Here is a 20,771-nt window from a genome sequence, read left to right on the forward strand (position 1 = left end):
ACTAGTGTATGACGTGATCAGCCAATTGATTGAATCGGGCCTTTCTGATCTCCAGGCTAGCCATAGAAAGAACTAGAGTGGAAGAATGATCTGGCCATTAGGATCCCATCCTAATGCATTACAGATTGCCAACTACAACCTTCATGTGTCGATCTTTTTGGAGGGGTTTCAGTTGGCGAATTTGTGGCTCTATCGATGGGAGTTTTAATGTTGGTATTTTGTGATCAAGGTGTAATCCATGATACATGTAGTAGAAAGCTTAGGGACAAACAAAGGAAAAGCAAAGGGAGGTAAGCCAATGATTTTTGGTTTTTCGTATTGTACCTAATTTACAATGTCTCCCCACGGGACAGTGTTAGACACCAGGGTCGTTTTTTAACGTGGAGAAAAGGTACAAAAATAAAAATTGTCTCAGTCGTGAAGGATCTCTCCTCCACCGAAAGAGAACAAGAAATGAAAGTGCCGCATCTGAAGAACAGATGGTATTTATTTGCTCCCCCACTGAGCAAATTAGGCACAAGGCCGTTTTTAATGTGAGGTAAAAACCAGCTCCCCTAAAAGTAGGCAAAAAGGGGGCACTCTGGTTACCAAAAATAATAATTGTCCCAGTATAGAGGGTTTCCCCTCCATTGACTGGTACAAATTATCTTAAGTGCAGCATCTGCCGGAACAGATACTACACTTTGATCTTGGCCAAAGGGCCAATTTGAAAAATGAAATATTGAATTTCCAGCCAAACCAATGGTATCTACTGAATTGTAATGTTACAGTAATGACCATACCCCAAATTATGAAAAACTATAAGGTAGAAAATTGATTATTAATGAAAACACTTTTCAAAGACTATTAGCAATAGTTAAGTTTTGTTAAATTGGAAAAAGATTTTCAGTTTTCAGAAAATATTTACCTCCCTTTTGTTACAATTAGAACTCTCCAGTTTCTTTTTTTGCAAAACTCAATTTTTGCTGTCTTCAAAAACTTTTTTTTTTTTTACATGGGGTTCACCACTTATCAAGACCCGAAGGCCACTCAGGGATAAGGGTTATTGCGTGTACAGTAATCAATGAGATAGTATTGTAGTAATCATTAGTATTGGGTGTTTAGATAGAGTGACTTACTTAAGGGGGCGGTTTGTCAGGAGTTTGTTTATGTTGGACTTGAAGACATCCAAGTTATAGTCAGGTGGGAAACAGGCAAGCGGCAGAGAGTTCCACTGGCATGCAGTTCTAAGAAAGAAGCTTTGCTCATGGAATCTACGTTTGGATTTAGGCACAGATAAAGAGTGGGGAAAATTGACATTCATTAATAATTAATTTTTTACTTCATCATTTTTCGTAATTTTTGGATATGTTCATGACTGTGACATGACAATTCAGTAGATACTATTGGTTTCACTTGAAATTCAATATTTCAATTTTTGAATTTTGCTACAATAACAAAGAACATGATTTTTGCAGGAGAGAAAGAGTGGGAGAGGAGAGATGATACAAACTCTCAATTATTTCATTTTATTTAAATAATAATTTGCAAAATTAATAAACAAAAAAATAAAGAAAATAAATATACCTGACCATAAAAACGCTTTTCTATATTTTCTAACAATGCAACATACTTACTGACATCGTCGGGTTCGACTCAGGAACTGGTGACCCTGTTTGTAGATTTATCTATCAAATGAAATGTAAAAAAAAAAGAAAGAAAAATGTAAATTCTTGCATCTTTTGAATATTTGTACAAAATAACAAAACTCAATTGGAATCTTTTAATAGACTGAAAAAGACAAAACTTAGAAATACTTACAAACAATCAAAAAAATCATTGTTAAAGTGTGAAAATACAGATTACATAACTAAAGTCATGGGTTAAGAAAAATTTAAAGATTTTTTTTTTGCATGATGATGATAATCATCCTATATAGTTTAACGTTCATTTTACATGCTGACATGTGTTAGATGGATTTTAGAAACTGACTTTCAAACTAACTTATCTCTGCCAGGTCTTTAGTCCTTTTCCTCTTATAGGAGGAAGTGAGGAGAACATATTTGAGAGAAAGATGGATAAAGGAACTGATCAGAGGTAGGTTAATTTGGGAATAAATTTCTAAAAGCTGTCCAACACATGTCAGCATATAAAACATGTTGAATCGATGATAAGAAACATTTGTTATATTATGGTTATTACAGGGTGGAATGATAAAATTGTCGCCATAGTAAAGACAACAGGATTCCATTTCCATTTGATAAAAAACAGTTTTCGTTTTGTGTTGCAGACCATCTAGTTGGCCAGTTGTGTACAAATCCCAAGAGCGATAGGAGCTTTTTATCATGTCTGAAAGTGATACAATGTTCAACAAGTGAGGTCGGAGACGTGTCACTATACAACTCATGCTCTCTACCGATCGAAGTTATGACAACAGAACCATTGCCACCACCCTCAAAATGCAAATCCGGATGGTCCAACGTTTGAGGGCAAAGCTCAACAAAGTGTCTGGTCACAGTTATGGTCTTTGGTGTGGTTTCAAGGGAGGGCAACATTATTGCCGCCTCACATCTTTGAAGTCAGCTTGAAAGTCAACAAAGTGTACTTGGATGTTTTGAAGAGTGTGGTGATCCCCTGCTGCAATCAAGATCCACTGGCAAACCCTGGGTGTAGCAGCAGGACTTGTTGCCGGTCCACAAGTCCAAAGAGAACCAGGCTTGGCTTCATAAGGAGTGGTACAACTTTGTACCCTTCCCTTACTGGACCCCCCCCTTCTCTCCCAACTTAAACCCGTTGGACTACTTCGTTTGGTCAAACGTCAAGAACATCATCAATATGACCTCCCACAAGACCAAAGCCAGCCTGACAGCCGGCATCCACAGAGCTCCTGTCGGCACTTCTGGAAAAGGCATGCTCCCAGTTCCAGAGGCTGAAGGTGGCTACATTGAATAGAGGTCAGCTGTACTACATCAAGTTACCTGAATTGATTTTTTCAATAAAAGTTTTAAAATAAAGCACTAGTGTTGTTTTTTTGTTTTTTTTTTTAGGGCAACAAATTTATCATTACACCCTGTATTTAGGATTAGCATTATATGTTGAAGTTTGATGAATTGACTGCACGTTTACTTCCTGAAGGAAAATAGCCCCAACTTATTTGACTAGCAACAAAAGCCACCTCTTCATTGCAGAGATTCTTGGATGCTGGAAAACTTTTTCCTTTAATAACTTCTTTCCTAAGACTACTTGCTTTTAGAATTCATTCCTGGTGTTTCTCTGACAGTACCAACATGCAGAAATTGAATATAATGTGAACAATCATCTTGTCGATCATCTTCCCACTAAAGCTGCCACCTTATAAATTTGACCCCTATTACAATAGGTCTTTACATCTTAGTGGCAATATTTTTTGTTGGTGTCAGACAAAAAATTGATTATAGAACAAGAATTCCAGTTTTATCCATCCCATTCACCATGTTAAATCTTCTCATAATATTTCAATTGACAATCCATCTCAACCTTTAACCTTGAGAGGTTTTTATCCTTAATAAGTGGTTTAAAACAATAATAACTAATAATAGGTATGGGAAAAAATGGGCGGACAATGATAGGGGGACATAGTTTTGAAAGCCGATTTATCATAATTCTTTTTGCAGGTTTCCGACTACTTTTTGATAGATTTGAAAGATGAAGGACTAAAGTTAATTTCCAAAAAGGAAAAAAATATTTGTACATGTGAAAAAAAAAAAAGTTATGAAAAATGTTTTCACGGTGAACTACTCAATTCAGGTAAATTTTGAAGTTAAATAAATTCATTGCAAAAATCCTTTAAAAGATAAATATTAGTTTTTCTGGGTTTATTTCAAAGATAATTAGTAAAGTAAAGTCCTAAGATATTGAATTAAATAAAAAAAAACACCTTGTTTGTACAAAACAAATTAATTAGCCCAAAACCGAGTGATTCTGCCGTTCGCAAAACACAACAAACTAAAGTTTTTCTAAACACGGAATATACGGAGACCTAAAATTTCAGCAAGTCGAAAGACTTGTGAAAATGATGTCATGTAATTAAAAGGGAGGAAGGGGTGTGATAATTTTTTTCCCCCAGACATACATCCGTACATTCGTATTCTGAACGTTTGTATAAATTTTTTCATTTTTTAATTTAATTATTTTTCTATGTTTCTGTTTTTAAATTAATTTTGTTTTTAATTATTGTTCAATATTATATAACAAATATGTTTATGCCGAAAGTTTCACATTCTTGCGAGTAAGGAAATTAAAATCTTGCACATAAAAATTATGCAAAACCTGAATTTTAAAAAAAAGTAGAAATATTTTTTGCAATTATAATTTTTTTGTGTGAAAATGTTAAATAAACAATGCTTAATTCAACGGTAATATTGGTAGTTCGAGAAATTAATTTTTCTTCGAGTTATATCGAATTCATTAATAAGGACTTTAGGGGCTTTTTTCGTAATGTTCCTGTAAAAATTATTTTATTGTTACAAATTATGATGCTTTATTTATATAAAAAAAAAGCAAAAATAAATTCTTGCGTATTTTATTTACTACTGAAAACCATAACTTTAGTAAAGGTATTTTTTGTTTAAACAAAATAATACATTTCCACTAAAATTTAAATAAAAATAATTACTTCATTATATTCCACGATCATTATTTGATAAATACTGAAAACTTCATTAAAATTGGTTACATTCCTGATTTTTGGTGATTTTTTAAGTAAAGGGAGGGGTCAAAATGTTTATACATTTTAAGCATCGGCATTCATTTTGCCCGTATCTAGCTAATAAGTATGATATAAACACTTTTTTTCAGTTTTAATGTTGAGAGTGTACTCCTAGGCATGCCATTCACAGGCAACATGAATTCGAACAAATACACTGAGAGCATCCTGTACCTTTACAAAGCGACTATTTGCTCATGCATGGAGTATTGTCGTCACATCTAGGCTGGTGCATCTGCCACTGGTTTCTCGGTCCTAAACAAAGTTAAAAAATGAGTTAACCTGATAGGTACTGCACTAGCAGCTAAATTCCGACTTTTGTTCCATCACCAAAATGTGGCATCTCTGTGTCTGTTTTACAAGTATTTTAATGGAAGGTGCTCCGATGAACTCAAAGCTCTTGTACCTCCATGATCTAGATAGCCCTAACAAACTTGACAAGCAGCAAAATTCTACCCCTTCACAGTAGAGATCCCTAGATGCTGGAAAGCCTTCTATTCAAATAGCTTCTTCCCTTGAACTACTAGACTTTGGAATTCTCTCTTGGGTCTCTACTTCCCTGACTGTACTGACATACAGAAGTTCAAGTGTAATGTGAACAGACATCTCGTTGCCCAACTCCCTACATAGTATCCCTGTAAATTAGGTCCCTAATAGTAACCCCTTACATCGAAGTGGCACTTTGCCTTGTTTGGAGTGAAAATAACAGTAAAAAAAAAAAAAAAAAAAAATACTTACCGTTCCTTTAATGTTGGGGAGCTTTGTAGGGTCAATTCTGCCAACATCCCAAGTCATGACTTTTGTGACTGGATCAAAGGAATATTTGCCTTGGGTTGGAGTAAGAGTGACATTCAGGATGGATTTTGGAAATGGAACTTCCAACACAACATTTTCAATCTTTAAAAGGACAAAAAAAAATTTTTTTTAACAATCTAATAATACTTCAACATGTTAAATATAAATTGAAAAAAAAAAAAAAAAATATATAAATAAATAAAAACAATAATCAAAAATAATTATCAGCAACAAATATTTCTTTGTATTTGAAAAATACACAACACCCACAAAGTTTAGAAAAAATAATCTGCATAACCCGAATGTAAAATTTCTAAAAATTTAGAAAAAAAAAAAAAAAAAAAAAAAATTGATTTAGTGGTCAAATGGCCATTTATATTATTTAATGTTATCAAGACATACAATCACCTTTTAATGTTATCATGTAATGAAAAGTGCCTGATTATTTTTCTCAGAATTATTTCCATTACACTAACTAGTCATTGTTTTCTTTTTAAATTTCTGATTACTTTGCTCTAGCTGCGAATGAGGTGTCCTACTGGATGCCAGACATTCACCTACTATTTCATACATTCCGATTAAGAGATCTTTTTTAGATTCTAACTGTTCCTTTAAGTGCGATTGATTATCTCTCTTGGACTTAGTTCACTGTGTATATTTATCAGGTAGTTTTTTAAATTATTTTTCATTCATTTTATTACTCCTGTAATGACTAGAGAAATGTGCAGAGAAAGGAATGGATAGGTGGAAGAAGAAAGTAGTGGTTGGGAAGGGAACACGCAGTCGGGAAGAGAAGGATATTGTAGACAAGAGATCACCTCCCCTCCACTAGATTTCAAAATTGATTTTGTACTCTGTCAAGAAAGGAAAAAGTGTGCTGTGTGGCACCTCCCCAAATGTGGTAACAATATTTCATCTTTAAACATAACTAACTCTTATATAGGAATTTGGTGCCAGGTATTCTCTGGAGTATTAGAATGATCCAATCATTTTTAAGCAACAAATAAGATATGTGACTTCCATTTGTTGTTTTTTTACTACAGTTGACAGAAATTGTATGTCATATCTTCCAGAATTATATTAGATCACAATGTAGGTGATCAAACTTAACAGCTGTATATACTGGTGTTATTGAGTGCTTATGTTCCAACAGAAATGTAAAATAAAAAGAAAAACATTAATCTGAAGCAACAAAAATAATAACAATCTTTTGGATTAGAGAGAGAAAACATAAGAGAATGAATTATATAAAAAAAAAATAAAAAATATAAAATAAGTAAATATAAAGATCTTAGTTTTCATTTTTATATACTTTGCCTCAGACAATGTCAGGTAGTCCTGCTAAGCAAAATTCATTTGTCAAAATTTATTCTTTCGATTAATGCTGTTTCAAAAATAATATCATGGAACAAAGTTGAAAGCAGAAGAAAATTAGATTGAAGCTTACAATTTTGAAAATGAACTTTGTAATAAGTTTTTTTTTTAATGAAAATCGCACCAGACAAGGTGTGAAGCCATTTGATGTAAGGAGTTAACAAGAATGAAAGATGGTCATCATAAAGACAGGTGATGCCTACTGGTCTTAATCTTGAAAAGACCAAGGTTATAGGTAGGAGGAAAACAGTCAGAAGAAAGAGTTTCTATAAGTCTGCTGTTCTTGAAAAGAAACTACTTTAATAGGAAGCTGCATTATAATTAGGGCTGTGACAACAGAATATTCTTTTCATTCTTTTGACTCTAAAGTATATATCCGACACAGTAAGATGCAGTCAATCGACCGAAAACCACATCAGCCTATATAGAAACATATAAGATATTAATGGATATATATTCAAGAGTCAAAGCAATAAAAAGAATATGCTGTTGTCACAGCCATAATTATAATGCAGTAACAAAACAGTAGATTGATTTTACAATTGGAAATGATGAATTTTAAGAGTACATTATTTCAATTTTGGAGGTAACTTGTTTAAAAGGAAAGTTCAGAAATAAAACCAATTCTATCAAGTTTTTTAGATAAATGCAGATTGAAACCATTTGTAAACTTGATATTCCCATGAAACTTCCTCCTTTGGAGGAAGATGGTTCAACCTGGCATAAAAGGCTATCAACTTTACTTTATATCATTGATTACTTGCTAAATAAATAAATTGGCATGGTTCATTTTATTCTTTTAAATAATGGTCACCACTTATCAAGTCCAATGATTAATGAGACTAGAATGATTGACAGTTAAAGATGAGAACACTATTGGAATACGAACATTGATCAATAGTGTGAATTGTGCTTTATTACTTACTAGCGGGGGTGCCCAGCATTGCCCATGTGTTTGGAGGTGTAAAAGAAAAAAGTTTTGGGAGCCAGGTAGGCTCGAACTTGAAGCCTTGAGGCAAAGTTGGAAAAGAAAGTGTGAAAAAACTAACATCTTACCGCTCAGCCACGACGTGACAGGAAGTGAAAAGCATTCTAATTTAACGATTAAAAAATTAAGTGATAGGTGCGTGAATTTAATGAAGACAAACATCACGTGACTTAACTCGCTGCAGGCCAGTTTTCCCAAGATGTTGGGGAAAACCAGCTCCCCATAAAAAGGGGAGTGTCCAAATGAATAGCGTTTGTCTGATATAAGGGGTTTCTCCGCATTGATCAAAGCTGATTGCTTTAATGGACCTCCCGGTAGGAATGCCACCCACATGCTTTTGTTCTGTTTCAGTTTCACTTATATACGAAAAAACCAAACAAACACAGAGATTTTAAAAAATCGTAAAAATAGTGTGTAAAAGTCGCCCACATTAAAGATACACGTGATCTTGTTTCGTAAATCGTAGATATTATAATCTAGGTAGCAAATAAAAGCGTTCCACCAAAAAAAGCCTTTGCCATACATACACAAAACATGCACACACTGACACACATTTTGCCTTTTATATATATAGATGAGGTAGGCTATGAGAAAAATTTGTGGACATTGGATTTGAAGAATATCAAGTTATAATCAGCAAGGAAGCAATCAAGCAGTAATGTGTTCCAGAGACAGAAAACTCTTCCAAAGAAGCTCTGTTCATGGAAATTTTGAGACTATCCTACCTCATCCAAAAAAATGACGTTTGTTTGTTGCCATAGTATGAATGACAAGTTCTTGCTGTGAATGTCCTACATGGAGAAGCAAAGATTGGACCTCAGTCAAGAATCATCCTTGGAAATAACGATAGAGTAAAAAGAGGCTCACAAGATCTCTTCTGTGAGAAAGATATTGTAAGCAAGAGATCACCCCACCACCACTAGATTTCGAAGTTGATTTTGTACTCTGTCAAGAAAGGAAAAAGTGTTCTGTGTGGCACCTGCCCAAATGTGGTAACAAGATTTCATCTTTAAACATAACTCTTATATAGGAATTTGGTGTCAGGTATTCTCAGGAGTATTGGAATGATCCAATCATTTTTCAAGCAACCTTAGCAACAAATAGGATATGTGACTTCAATTTGTTTTTTTTTTTCTACTATAGTTGGCAGAAATTGTGATGTCATATCTTCAAGGATTGTATTAGAGTATAAATGACCACAATGTATGTGATGAAACTTGAACAGGACACAGCTGTATATACTGGTGTTATTGAGGCCTTATATTCTAATAGAAATGTAAAATAAAAATAAAAACACCAATCCAAAGCAACAAAGAATAATGACAATCTTTTGGATTAGAGAGAGAACATCATCAAGTTAAAAAAAATATATATAAGTAAATATAAAGATCTTAGTTTTTGATTTTTATCAAGTAAAAATGTATTCTACATTTTAAATGATCTGTGAACTCCTTATGCAGAATCTAATTATCTCCAATCCTGATCAAACCGAAGGCTCAAAAAGTCTTCAAAGTAAAAAGAGAAATTAACTCACCGTTTTCCCCATCGTTTGTTTGGGCCCAAGGGTAACATCAAACCGACCAGCTGCTCCTTCTCGGAAGGATATAGTGTGTCGTACATAGACAGGAATGGCTACCATGCTAGAATTAAAAAAAATAAATACATTTATCAATACATCTATACATAATAATGTTAAAATATCCACATATGTTTCTAGAATATTAATGTCAAAGTTATGAGTGTCTATGTTTTTATATTTACTATTTTATTTTAATATTTCAAACTCTTGATCAGAAAAATGTAGCGAAATAAAAAGGAAAGACGGAAAAAAACATGTATATACTAAAGTATGAAAATATAATGCACATAGGTGCCCACATTTTGTTTGCAGTACTATATTGTAAAGCTAAATGCCTATATATATATATATATATATATATATATATATATATATATATATATATAATAGAGCCATTAAACCTTACATGGTAATATGGGACAAGGAGAAAGAAGCAACGTTAGTAGAAGTTAGTGTCCCAAATAATGCTGGGTTAAACAGAGTTGAGAGGGAAAAGATAACGAGGTCTTATGCATGCCATGAAAAGGAACTGGAATCTTAGGAAGATCTCTATCATTCCAGTAATTATAGGAGCAACTCGTGAAAAAGAATTTCAAAACTATTTAGCAAATATACCCAGTGAACCAAGTGCAAGAGAGATTCAAACAATTGCACTTAAAGGGACATAGAATCTTAAAAAGATCTCTCAGTTCGAATACCTGAGTTAGTGGGTGAATGTTTGGCATTCAGTACGAACAAACTGATAAGAAAATTGAAAAAAAAAAAAAAAAAAAAACCAGATCGGAAGGGGTACCAATCTAAAAATTCAAAACATTAATTAGAATTTGAAATACTCAAATAGAGTTCTGGAAATAAAATAAATCTTAATATTCTGAGGCGCAGGATTCTCGATCTGTTGAAAATTTTTTCTTGGAAATTATGTATACATGAATTTTTTCTTCAAAATTATGTACATGAATTTTTTCTTGGAAATTATGTACACATAAATCTTTTTTTCATAATTATGTACACATAAATTTTTTTTTCAAAATTATGTACACATAAATTTTTTCTTCACAATTATGTACACATAAATCTTTTTTTCAAAATTATGTACACATAAATTTTTTTTTCATAATTATGTACACATAAATCTTTTTTTCAAAATTATGTACACATAAATCTTTTTTTCAAAATTATGTACACATAAATTTTTTCTTCACAATTATGTACACATAAATCTTTTTTTCAAAATTATGTACACATAAATTTTTTTTCACAATCATGCATGCATAAATTTTTTCTTCAAAATTATGCATAAATTTTTTTTTCAAAATTATGTAACCATAAATTTTTTTTTCACAATTATGCATGCATAAATGTTTTCTTCAAAATTATGTATGCATACATTTTTTTTTCAAAATTATGTACACATAAATTTTTTTTTCAAAATTATGTACACATAAATTTTTTCTTCACAATTATGTATGCATAAATTTTTTCTTCAAAATTATGTATGCATAAATTTTTTTTCCAAAATTATGTACACATAAATTTTTTCTTCACAATTATGTGTGCATAAATTTTTTTTTCAAAATTATGTACACAAATTTTTTTTTCAAAATTATGTACACATAAATTTTTTCTTCACAATTATGCATGCATAAATTTTTTCTTCACAATTATGTATGCATAAATTTTTTCTTCAAAATTATGTATGCATAAATTTTTTTTCCAAAATAGTGTACACATAAATTTTTTCTTCACAATTATGTATGCATAAATTTTTTTTCAAAATTATGTATACATGAATTTTTTCTTCAAAATTATGTATGCATAAAATTTTTCTTCAAAATTATGTATGCATAAATTTTTTTTTCAAAATTATGTACGCATAAATTTTTTTTTCACAATTATGTATGCATAAATTTTTTCTTCAAAATTATGTACACATAAATTTTTTCTTCACAATTATGTACACATAAATTTTTTCTCCAAAATTATGTACACATAAATTTTTTCTTCACAATTATGTATGCATAAATTTTTTCTTCAAAATTATGTATGCATAAGTTTTTTTTCCAAAATAGTGTACACATAAATTTTTTCTTCACAATTATGTATGCATAAATTATTTTTTCAAAATTATGTACACAAATTTTTTTTTCAAAATTATGTATGCATAAATTTTTTCTTCAAAATTATGTATGCATAAATTTTTTTTCCAAAATTATGTACACATAAATATTTTCTTCAAAATTATGTATGCATAAATTTTTTTTTCAAAATTATGTACACAAATTTTTTTTTCAAAATTATGTATGCATAAATTTTTTTTTCAAAATTATGTACACAAATTTTTTTTTTAAAATTATGTATGCATAAATTTCTTCAAAATTATGTACACAAAATTTTTTTTCAAAATTATGTACACATAAATTTTTTCTTCAAAATTATGTACACAGAAATTTTTTTTTCAAAATTATGTACATATAAATTTTTTTTTCAAAATTATGTACACATAAATTTTTTTTTCAAAATTATGTACACATAAATTTTTTCTCCAAAATTATGTATGCATAAATTTTTTCTTCAAAATTATGTACACATAAATTTTTTTTTCAAAACTATGTATGCATAAATTTTTTCTTCACAATTATGTATGCATAAATTTTTTTTTCAAAATTATGTATACATGAATTTTTTCTTCAAAATTATGTATGCATAAAATTTTTCTTCAAAATTATGTATGCATAAATTTTTTTTTCAAAATTATGTACGCATAAATTTTTTTTTCACAATTATGTATGCATAAATTTTTTCTTCAAAATTATGTACACATAAATTTTTTCTTCACAATTATGTACACATAAATTTTTTCTCCAAAATTATGTACACATAAATTTTTTCTTCACAATTATGTATGCATAAATTTTTTCTTCAAAATTATGTATGCATAAGTTTTTTTTCCAAAATAGTGTACACATAAATTTTTTCTTCACAATTATGTATGCATAAATTATTTTTTCAAAATTATGTACACAAATTTTTTTTTCAAAATTATGTATGCATAAATTTTTTCTTCAAAATTATGTATGCATAAATTTTTTTTCCAAAATTATGTACACATAAATTTTTTCTTCAAAATTATGTATGCATAAATTTTTTTTTCAAAATTATGTACACAAATTTTTTTTTCAAAATTATGTATGCATAAATTTTTTCTTCAAAATTATGTATGCATAAATTTTTTTTTCAAAATTATGTACACAAATTTTTTTTTCAAAATTATGTATGCATAAATTTTTTCTTCAAAATTATGTACACAAAATTTTTTTTCAAAATTATGTACACATAAATTTTTTCTTTAAAATTATGTACACATAAATTTTTTTTTCAAAATTATGTACATATAAATTTTTTTTTCAAAATTATGTACACATAAATTTTTTTTTCAAAATTATGTACACATAAATTTTTTCTCCAAAATTATGTATGCATAAATTTTTTCTTCAAAATTATGTACACATAAATTTTTTTTTCAAAACTATGTATGCATAAATTTTTTCTTCACAATTATGTATGCATAAATTTTTTTCTTGGAAATTATGTATGCATACATTTTTTCTTCAAAATTATGTACACAAATCTTTTCTTGGAAATTATGTATACATAAATTTTTTTTTCAAAATTATGTACACATAATTTTTTTTCTTCAAAACTATGTATGTATAAATTTTTTCTTGGAAATTATGTGTACATAAATTTTTTCTTCAAAATTATGTATACATAAATTTTTTCTTCAAAATTGTGTATGCATAAATTTTTTTTTTGTAAATTATATATACATAAATTTTTACTTGGAAATTATGTATACATAAATTTTTTCTTGGAAATTATGTGTACATGAATTTTTTCTTGGAAATTATGTATATATAAATTTTTTTCTTGGAAATTATGTACACATAAATTTTTTCTTGGAACTTATATACGCATAAATATTTTCTTGGAAATTATGTACACATAAATTTTTTCTTCAAAATTATGTATACATAAACTTTTTTGGGGGGAAATTATGTATACATAAAGAGGGCGTTGTGAATATTTATTTCTTGAACTCGATTTGAATAATTTTAATTGTGATTAATATTTTTGGAATGGTGCATTATTAGTATAAGAGAGCTCTAATTGATATAACCTAATAATTATTGAGCGAATGTTTAACTGCGGTATTGAAATAGCTCAAGGGTATGAAATATCTATTATTTATAAAAATTAGTATATTAAAGCAGCATATTTTCTCTTATGTATGCTTCATTGAAGAGCAGGGATAATTCCTGTTTGTTTCTCTTGTTATCTGTATTTCCGCTTCGCGGGCCAATGTTTGAATGTTCTGTTCGAGTTGTCTTCAGGTGAGTGATGAATTAAAAATTGCGTTTAGCGAATTTATTGAAAAATCGTTTAAAATCATTAAAAGCACTTAGGCATACCTTCCCCTCGTATCAAGCCTGATTGGTGGTTGGTTTGTTTATGCAAATTAGTAGGCCTTCTATGATAGGAAAGCGCAGGTTACAATGTGAGATGGCTAAAATGGTGGTGTTTTTTATTAATATGTTTCTAAATTTGTTTTTGTGGGTGTCGTGCTACAAGGTGTTTATTAAAAGTATATATGGACATGCAGGTGCTCGTCTAAGCTTCAATCAATGCTTCCCCTCGCCAAACTTTCATGAAAAACACTCGTCTAGCCAGAACCACTACCAATAGTTTCCCATACTCTTTATCTATGCCTGAACCTAAATGTAGATTCCATGAGCGGAGCTTCTTTCTTAGAACTGCACGCCTGTGGAACTCTCTTCTGTTGGCTTGCTCACCAGCTAACTACAATCTGATGGTTTTCAAGTCCAATGTAAACAAGTTCTTGATGAACCGCCCCCCCCCATGTAATCCAATTTACAAAAATTCCACTACCTATGTTAAAAACGTGATAAAAAATTTTCTTTTATATAAAATAAAAAAACATACATGTCCACCACCAATTTAAACACTTCATTACTGTTTAATATTCACATCATTATTACATAAGTTTGTTTTTATTTTGTCAAGTAAACACATCTCCCCACCACCTGACTTTTGTTAATGACATTTAAATACTTTTATAAAAAATATTAAAAAAGTTATGATGAAGAATGAAGAAAATATGATCAGACATTTATTTCTGATTTGAGTTTCAAGGTTCTTTTTACTAACTCGATCCTACGTTATAAGGGGAGTAGAAAGTGGATCTTGCGTTTATTTTCGTCAGCCTTGTAACTCTTGCTTCCCTTATTTTATTGATTAATCCTTATATTCCATGAGCGATGTTTCTCACAAAGATGGGAGAATTGTTGTTTTCTGAGTCAGAATCTATTCAGTCTAACACTTATCAGTGGCAAGTTTTTGAACTTAAAATGGTAATATTTTATTTTTTAGTTCCTTGCATAAAGATGCTTCATGCATTGTCTAGATCGATTAAAAAAAAAAGAAGCACAATACACTTTATTGATTAAAACAATTCACAAACATTTGATTTTTCATTTCATTATCAATCAAGTTTGTTTTGTTAAGCAACACATCCCACCATCACCACCCAAGTTTAACAACTTTTATTAAAATAAGCATTTAAAAAATACCCATCAGTGATAAAAAAAAAAACAAACAATTATCACAATTTCTAACCCATTCTGTTTGTCCGACTCTTTAATTTCAACCTTATCTAAATGATAGACTACCCACTGTTTTTTGGTTTGTTCACAACCAAAAAAACAAAAACAAAACAAAACAAAAAAAACAAACAAACAGATAAATCGCTAACTAGAAGTGTGATCTAAGAGGAATATAAATCTGGCATTAGGCTACTAACTGGCTTTTAACACCCACCTCAATGCGTGAATTACATAACAAAATCGCTGGAAAATGGTGGGATTATTCTACCGCTCCAGTTGATATCTCACTGCTGATGCAATTCTCTACCTGTATTAGAGCCAAGTACGTCCTAGTATGGAGTACTGTTGCCACATATGGGCAGGAGCTGCACAGAGCATTCTATCCTTCCTTGATAGAGTTCAAAACTGACTTCGTAATCTAGTAGGTGATGTCCTTTTCTCTTCTATGCAAACTCTTTCCCACAGAAGAAACGTTGCGAGCCTATCTCTGTTCTATCTTTATTTTCAAAGCAAGTGTTAGAGTGAGCTCCAATCTGTTGTCCCCCCCCCACCTGACAATCTTTTACAAAAACACTCCTCTAGTCGAAAATGCTATCAATAAATTTCTCCACTCTCTATCTGTGCCTAAATGTGGATTCTATGAACAAAGCTTCTTTCCTAGAACTGCCCGTCTGTGAAACTTTGTTCCGCTGATCTGCTTTCCAGCTGACTACAACATTGTTGTCTTCAAGTCCAATGTAAACAAGCTCTTATTGAACCGTCATCGTAAACAACCTAATTATACTAAATTTCCACCACAAACAATTACTACACTACTATCCCAATGACTACAATACAAACATTAACCCTTATCTTAGAATAACCTCCAGGCCTTGATATGTACTAAGCCCTTGGTAAAAACAACAAAAAAAAAAAAGTCACTCACTCACTCACATAGCCTTTAACAATAGTAATTAAAAGAGAACATGATTGGAGGTAGGAAGTTTTCACTCCCATCATGCCCCTTTATAAACAAAAAATTAACATTGGATCCAGGATAGAAAAAGAGGGGAGAAAACAAAGCTTCTTGATATAAAATTATATTATGATTATCTCCCTTACCTAAACTGAAGTTTTTGTTGCAGCAGATAGATTGGTTTAGTTATTTTGTTTTATGGCATATCAATCCTTTTTGAGTTATTTAATGCCGAGTTCAGTTATTTTGGAAACAGTTTTTATGCTTCAAGTTCTTTATATCTTCAAATATTTATTTGTAGAGTTTGGTCTGCTTGTTTTGTTTTCAGCATATCAACCCTTTTTGGGTTATTTAATGCCGAATCCATATATTTTGGAAATAGTATTCATGTTGCATCCAGTTATTTTATAGAAGTTTTTATTCTTTAAGCTTTTTTGTATTTTCACTCGCTAGTTTGTAGTGATTGGTTTGGTGCAGTAAATAGAAACAACTGCGAACAATTCATGAGGAGGAGAGATACAGAAAGGATGGGGAGGGATTATTTAAGGGAACGGGATTTTAGTAATAACAAGTTAGTTTAGAGAAAGTCTTGTTCATTCCAGGTTCACATGTTCTCCATCTATAAGCTGCTCAACTTAACAGAATTCTAACTGCTCTGTGCAAAGTACAAACACATAAGATAGACAAGAGCCAACATACAAGACAAAAATGTCTGCTTTCAGATAGATGTTTCTGTCTTAACAGTTCCCAATGTGGTTTTGGTTTGTATAGATGTACAAAACTGAAGTGTAACGATTTTAACCGCAAAAACCAACTCATCCCAACCCTATTTAAATAATAGACCGCCTATTGTTTTTTGGTTTGTTCACAAACAAGCAGATCAATCTCTAACTGGGAGTTTTATCAAAGAGGAAGCTAACTCTGGCATAAGACTATCAACTGGCTTTTAATACCTGTCTCAGTACATGAATAACATAAAAAAAAAATTACTAATAAGTCAGTCACATTGTAATTATAACGTTGTACCTGTCTACACACGTTAACCTGTTACATATTGGAACCCAACTGGTTGTAGACTCAGTCGCAAGGAAAAACTGAACTTTTTTTTCTCCAGTGAAATAACCGAACATTTATTTACAGATAATCTGTTCCTGTCCAGCCATGTTTAACATGCGTCATCTTGTCACTCTTGGCCCACACGTTTATCTCTGTCCTCCTGAGCGTGATTATGATCATCAGTCTGCACACACATTTTTTCATAATCTTTTTCCTTCTTTTCTTACCATGACGTCACCTCGCGAACGGATCAGTATTTGCATAAATTCACAGCTGCTGCAGCCGTATCCGCATCAATGCTGTTACACACCAACAATGATCAATAAAAAAAAAAAAGTGACTAGAGGTGGGAGTTTAAACCCCCATCCATAATTATACCCCTTTCTAAACAAAAATTGACATTTCATGCAAACTCACGACTCTGAACATCAAACTTCTTTTCTGAAAGCAAATAAAAATAACATAGTATTCATAGTCCAAATAAGATTCCCCTTGACACGGCTATACACCAGCTAATATGAGGGGTGTTGCCCTTTTCTTCTTGTAGTGTTATCTCAAATAAAAGCACTTAGTTGAATATTACACCAATTGAACACTTCCGATGCAAATCTTTTCAACTCAACAACAGCAACACTTGTTATAGTGTGTTTTATGAAAATATTCTTTCAGTTTTATTTATTAAAAGATTACATTTATTCCGACACTTCTGTTTCTTTGAAATGAAGGATACCAGCGATATTTCCTTCTTATAAATTTACTTCACACGCCATCCGTCTAAACTGGGTCATTTGTTTATAGATGCGACAAACTGTGACCGTACCGGTACATTTCATAATTTTGGAAATATAAAGAATAGTATTCTTTACTCTTGTAATGTTATCTCAAAAGCACTTAGCTGTATACTCCATCAGACCAGATGAATTTTGGGCCTGGAATCCAGTACAACTAAGAGACCACAAGAAATAAATATTATTACACAGTTAACCAGTCAATTATGGTGAGGAAAATTAATGTCCTATCACTTCTTTGAAAACTTAATATTTGAAAGGTGAAGGAGAATTTAATGGAATATTTGGATATTTATGTATCTCATGTAGAGAGATAAAGTGTTAATCCCAGGAAAAGGTCCCCTTGGTTTCTGAAATTTTACAATGAAGTAAAATGAAAAGAGGAGAACAAAACTGCACAAAAACGGCTTTCTTTGGTGCAGCTACATTATAATAGCAAAATTCTGAAAACGAAAAAAATCAATTTAAAAAATTAAAAAAAAAACATTGGTATCTACTGACTTTTTTTGTTAATTTCAACTAAAAGCAGTTATATCTACTTAATTGGCATGTCAGAAGTACTTAAATATTATCAAATTATTTTTAAAAAATAGTTTTCGATTTTTATTGTGAAAAAAAACTTGCCATATTTCTTTGGGGACATGTGACAAGGGAAGTAACTTAGTCATGCTAAAAACAAGGCAATTAACTCATATTTACGATTGTTAACGTCCAATTTATTAAAAAATTAACATTAGTTAAATGCTATTTACCTTCCCTTGAAACTTTCTGGTGTTTCTTTTAGTCAAACATTTTATTTTCAGTAAATTTTGTTAAAAAAATGTCTTTAATAAATATTTTTTTACCTTATCGTTTTTCGGAATTTTTCGATATATTCATCACTGTAGCATGACAATTAAGTAAAGACCATTAGTTTGCCTTGAAATTCAATATTAAAAATTTTGAATTTCGTTATATAGTGTAGTTGCATCAGAATTTTTCTCTTAGCAGTTCTCAACGTGATTTTGGTTTTTGTGGTTAAAATTGTCACACCTCAGTACTGTACATAAAAATGATGCAGTTTCAACTCATGATTCTGCAAATCACCCTCCTTCTCGAAAAGAAAAAAGTCTTTTTATGCAAGCCAGCATCTTATTTGCATATGAGTAACAAGTTACTTTGTGAAACCCACCAGCATATAATCAGGCACCACCACCATTTAACTTTTAATTTTGCCCATAATCAGACCTTACACACTACACAAACACCATAATCAGACTTTACACACTACACAAATGCCATAATCAGACCTTACACACTACACAAATGCCATAATCAGACCTTACACACTACACAAATGCCATAATCAGACTTTACACACTACACAAACGCCATAATCAGACCTTACACACTACACAAATGCCATAATCAGACCTTACACACTACACAAATGCCATAATCAGACTTTACACACTACACAAACGCCATAATCAGACCTTACACACTACACAAATGCCATAATCAGACCTTACACACTACACAAACGCCATAATCAGACTTTACACACTACACAAATGCCATAATCAGACCTTACACACTACACAAACGCCATAATCAGACTTTACACACTACACAAACGCCATAATCAGACCTTACACACTACACAAATGCCATAATCAGACCTTACACACTACACAAATGCCATAATCAGACTTTACACACTACACAAACGCCATAATCAGACCTTACACACTACACAAATGCCATAATCAGACCTTACACACTACACAAATGCCATAATCAGACTTTACACACTACACAAACGCCATAATCAGACCTTACACACTACACAAATGCCATAATCAGACCTTACACACTACACAAACGCCATAATCAGACTTTACACACTACACAAATGCCATAATCAGACCTTACACACTACACAAACGCCATAATCAGACTTTACACACTACACAAACGCCATAATCAGACCTTACACACTACACAAATGCCATAATCAGACTTTACACACTACACAAACGCCATAATCAGACTTTACACACTACACAAACGCCATAATCAGACTTTACACACTACACAAATGCCATAATCAGACCTTACACACTACACAAATGCCATAATCAGACCTTACACACTACACAAACGCCATAATCAGACCTTACACACTACACAAATGCATCTAAACATTTATAATACGAGTCCCTTCTGCACTTTTATTACTTTCTGCAAACAAAGCTATTTTATCATACCCAACATTACCTAAAGACTATCTCGACTCGACATTCGGCTATATTTTAAAAACCTTCACTGAATTTATTTCTACTCTAATAACCACATCAGTAAGTTTACCAACAATATTTATCACTTCATTGGATGTCCACCTAAAATAGTGGTGTACAACTAAGGAAGGGAAATAGTTAACATGGCTCTAAACAACTAGAGTTCTTCACAGGGTACGCAGCTATCAGGTTGACAAGAAAGTTCTTGTGATTTTTTATTTTAAATTCAAATGAACATATGTTGGTTCAAACAAAATTTTTTTCACCAAAATAAGCACCATCAGAATCAACACACTTTTACCAACACAGAACAAGTGTATTTCTGCTAGTAACGTAAAAATCTTATGTTCTGGTGGCGATGAAGTCGCTGAAGGCGTTTTTGATATCGCTTACATTTTTAAAGCATTTGTCACGCAGAAAGATGTTGAGATGCTGGAAAAAGTAGTAGTCGTTAGGTGAGAGGTCTAGAGAGTATGGCAAATGAGGCAGAATTTTGTAGCCCAATTCGTTCAACTTATTCATGGATAGTTTAGCAATGTGTAATTGGGCATCG

At 31.3% G+C, this 20,771-nt stretch overlaps 1 protein-coding gene across 4 annotated transcripts in view; it reads right to left on the minus strand.

The window, feature by feature from the left end:
- The window catches only part of LOC145286272 (AP-3 complex subunit mu-1-like), a 142,464-nt gene that overhangs the window by 75,902 nt on the left and 45,791 nt on the right, over positions 1-20,771 (minus strand). For all 4 annotated transcript variants that reach the window (XM_080135111.1, XM_080135109.1, XM_080135110.1 and 1 more), the window contains 3 exons: positions 9,415-9,520; positions 5,462-5,620; positions 1,617-1,667 (listed from right to left, as the gene is read on the minus strand). In XM_080135111.1, coding sequence (XP_079991237.1) covers positions 1,617-1,667; positions 5,462-5,620; positions 9,415-9,520 — 316 coding nt within the window. The remainder of the gene's footprint in view (positions 1-1,616; positions 1,668-5,461; positions 5,621-9,414; positions 9,521-20,771) is intronic.

This window comes from Euprymna scolopes, chromosome 10 (genome assembly GCF_053919585.1).
Source record: "Euprymna scolopes isolate OS-2025 chromosome 10, ASM5391958v1, whole genome shotgun sequence".
NCBI classification, from domain to species: domain Eukaryota; kingdom Metazoa; phylum Mollusca; class Cephalopoda; order Sepiida; family Sepiolidae; genus Euprymna; species Euprymna scolopes.